Source organism: Notolepis coatsorum, assembly GCF_963971535.1.
Source record: "Notolepis coatsorum genome assembly, chromosome: 2".
Lineage (NCBI taxonomy): Eukaryota > Metazoa > Chordata > Actinopteri > Aulopiformes > Paralepididae > Notolepis > Notolepis coatsorum.
Window position 1 is genome coordinate 211,242,742 of NC_140166.1, and position 3,049 is coordinate 211,245,790.

Below are 3,049 nucleotides of genomic sequence, written 5' to 3' on the forward strand. Positions count from 1 at the left end.
CCCTGCAAATGTCCTAACCCAACCCCCTCCAATGTACAGTAAATGACCAAGTATGGCTTTGTCAATATTCCAATGTACAGTGTACAGTATATCAGTTTCAATGTATTTCACTGGCCTCCCGATTGGTTTGTTCGAGACCCCATTGTAACGTACGGAATGAATGAATGAAAACTTTATTTAACAGATTGCAGAATGGGTACAAAAAATACAGTACGGCTCATCAATACACACAATTGTTAAGGGGGATGCAGACCAGAGAAAGACGTTTGTCTTGTTTACATCAGGGTCCCCCATTTTCAATTCATAGTGAATGAATGAATGAATGAATGAATGAATGAATGGATGAATGAATGAATGAATGAATGAATGAATGACAACTTTATTTAACAGATTGCAGAATGGGTACAATACAGTACGGCTCAATACACACAATTGTTAAGGGGATGCAGACATCAGGGTCCCTTTCAATTCATAGTGATAGTGCGCACCCCTCTCCCCCTCTCTCTCTTCCCCCATCTCTGTCTATCTCTCCTTCCCCTCTCTCTCTTCCCCCATCTCTCTCTATCTCTCCTTCCCCCATCTCTCTCTATCTCTCCTTCCCCTCTCTCTCTTCCCCCATCTCTCTCTATCTCTCCTTCCCCTCCCTCCCTCCCTCCCTCCCTCCCCTGGAGGAGGAGGAGGAGGTGTGAGCGTCCCGGGACAGTCGGCTGCAGCAGTAGAGGGTAGAGCTGTGGTGGTGTGTGTGTTACTCTGCAGCAGGGCGGCTGAACCTCCTCGCAATGGCGCTGCTGTGGACGGGCCAGCTTCTCTCCCATCCGTCTCTCCTCGCGGTGGCTCTGTTCTTATTGATCGCCTGTGGTGGACCGCAGTCTGTCACGTCTTGTCCGAGCCGGTGTTTATGTTTCCGAACCACCGTGAGATGTATGCATCTGAACCTGGAAACTGTACCAGCAGTTTCTCCGCAGACCACCATTCTGTAAGTGGCCCCTCTCTCTCTCTCAATCTAACGGGAAAAAGTAAAGTACATGGATTGCAGTGAATGCATTGTTCCCCTGCTGCTAGACTTTTCTTAGGGTGGATCCCTACTTATTATAAGCGCATTATGCCTGTTGATATGTTGTATAAACCTATATGTCTCGTATCTCTAGCTCTCGTGCATGTTTGCCAATTGTCATTATACATTACACAACACTATATTTTCCTATGCATTTGTTTTTTGAGGCGTGGAATGGATATGAGGGCAGCGTCTCTTGGTCAAATCATCAGAACATTATATGTCCTGCAGCTTTTCAACGAGTTTAGGACATTTGCGGTTCCTCCTGTAAGTGGATTTAGCCGCCGGCTGTAGTGGTTTTTAGGGGTTAGGCAGCAGCTTTTAGGGTCACACAGCTGGCGAAGTCAGCCACGAGTAATGTGGTGGGATAACCTTTCAATAGAGTTCTCTGCATGGCAGCGTTGTATGTGGGACATCAACAAGTGTTCCAGAACCTCCAGCTATGGGTTAGTGACTTGTTGTAACGGTTGTGGTTTAGTGACTTGTAATGGCTATGGTTTAGTGACTTGTTGTAACGGTTGTGGTTTAGTGACTTGTAATGGCTATGGTTTAGTGACTTGTTGTAACGGTTGTGGTTTAGTGACTTGTAATGGCTATGGTTTAGTGACTTGTAATGGCTATGGTTTAGTAACCTGTAATGGTTATGGTTTAGTGACTTGTAATGGCTATGGTTTAGTGACTTGTAATGGCTATGGTTTAGTGACTTGTAATGGCTATGGTTTAGTGACTTGTAATGGCTATGGTTTAGTGACTTGTAATGGCTATGGTTTAGTGACTTGTAATGGCTATGGTTTAGTTATTTGTAATGATTATGGTTTAGTGACTTGTAATGGCTATGGTTTAGTGACTTGTAATGGATTGGATTTATATAGCGCTCTTCGTGACACCCCAGAGCGCTTACAGAGTCCATTATACGTTCATACACAGTCATACCGGTGGTGGTAAGCTACAATTGCAGCCAGAGCTGCCTTGAGGCAGACTCACGGAAGCGTGGCGAATAATCAACGCCTACGGCCCCTCCGACCACCACCAACATTCATTCACATGCATACACATTCATACGAGGCAAGTAGGTTAAGTGTCTTGCCCAAGGACACAACGGCAGTGGGATGGATATGGGCTTGAGCGGGATTCGAACAACCAACCCTTCGATCATTGGACGACCCGCTCTACCCCTGAGCCACGCCGCCCCACTATGGTTTAGTGACTTGTTGTAATGGTTGTGGTTTAGTGACTTGTAATGGCTATGGTTTAGTGACTTGTAATGGCTATGGTTTAGTGACTTGTAATGGCTATGGTTTAGTGACTTGTAATGGCTATGGTTTAGTTATTTGTAATGATTATGGTTTAGTGACTTGTAATGGCTATGGTTTAGTGACTTGTTGTAATGGCTATGGTTTAGTGACTTGTAATGGCTATGGTTTAGTTATTTGTAATGATTATGGTTTAGTGACCTGTACGGTTGTGGTTTAGTGACCTGTAATTAATTGCTATGGTTTAGTGACTTGTAATGGTTATGGTTTAGTAAATTCATTGTAATGGTTATGGTTTAGTGTGGTTGTGTAGTGACTTGTAATGGCTATGGTTTAGTGACTTGTAATGGTTATGGTTTAGTGACTTGTAATGGTTATGGTTTAGTGACTTGTAATGGCTATGGTTTAGTGACTTGTAATGGTTATGGTTTAGTGACTTGTAATGGCTATGGTTTAGTGACTTGTAACTGTTGTGGTTTAGTGACTTGTAATGGTTATGGTTTAGTGACTTGTAATGGTTATGGTTTAGTGACTTGTAATGGTTGTGGTTTAGTGACTTGTAATGGTTATGGTTTAGTGACTTGTAATGGTTATGGTTTAGTGACTTGTAATGGCTATGGTTTAGTGACTTGTAATGGCTATGGTTTAGTGACTTGTAATGGTTATGGTTTAGTGACTTGTAATGGTTATGGTTTAGTGACTTGTAATGGCTATGGTTTAGTGACTTGTAATGGCTATGGTT

At 43.2% G+C, this 3,049-nt stretch overlaps 1 protein-coding gene across 1 annotated transcript in view; it reads left to right on the plus strand.

Moving 5' to 3' along the window:
* Window positions 1-721: 721 nt before the first annotated feature.
* Window positions 722-3,049, plus strand: part of LOC311223723 (peroxidasin-like) — a gene marked incomplete at its 3' end in the record, with an annotated part of 112,417 nt that continues 110,089 nt past the window's right edge. Inside the window, exon 1 of the mRNA XM_084308495.1 lies at window positions 722-976. Coding sequence (XP_084164621.1) covers window positions 780-976 — 197 coding nt within the window. The 5' untranslated portion in view covers window positions 722-779. The remainder of the gene's footprint in view (window positions 977-3,049) is intronic.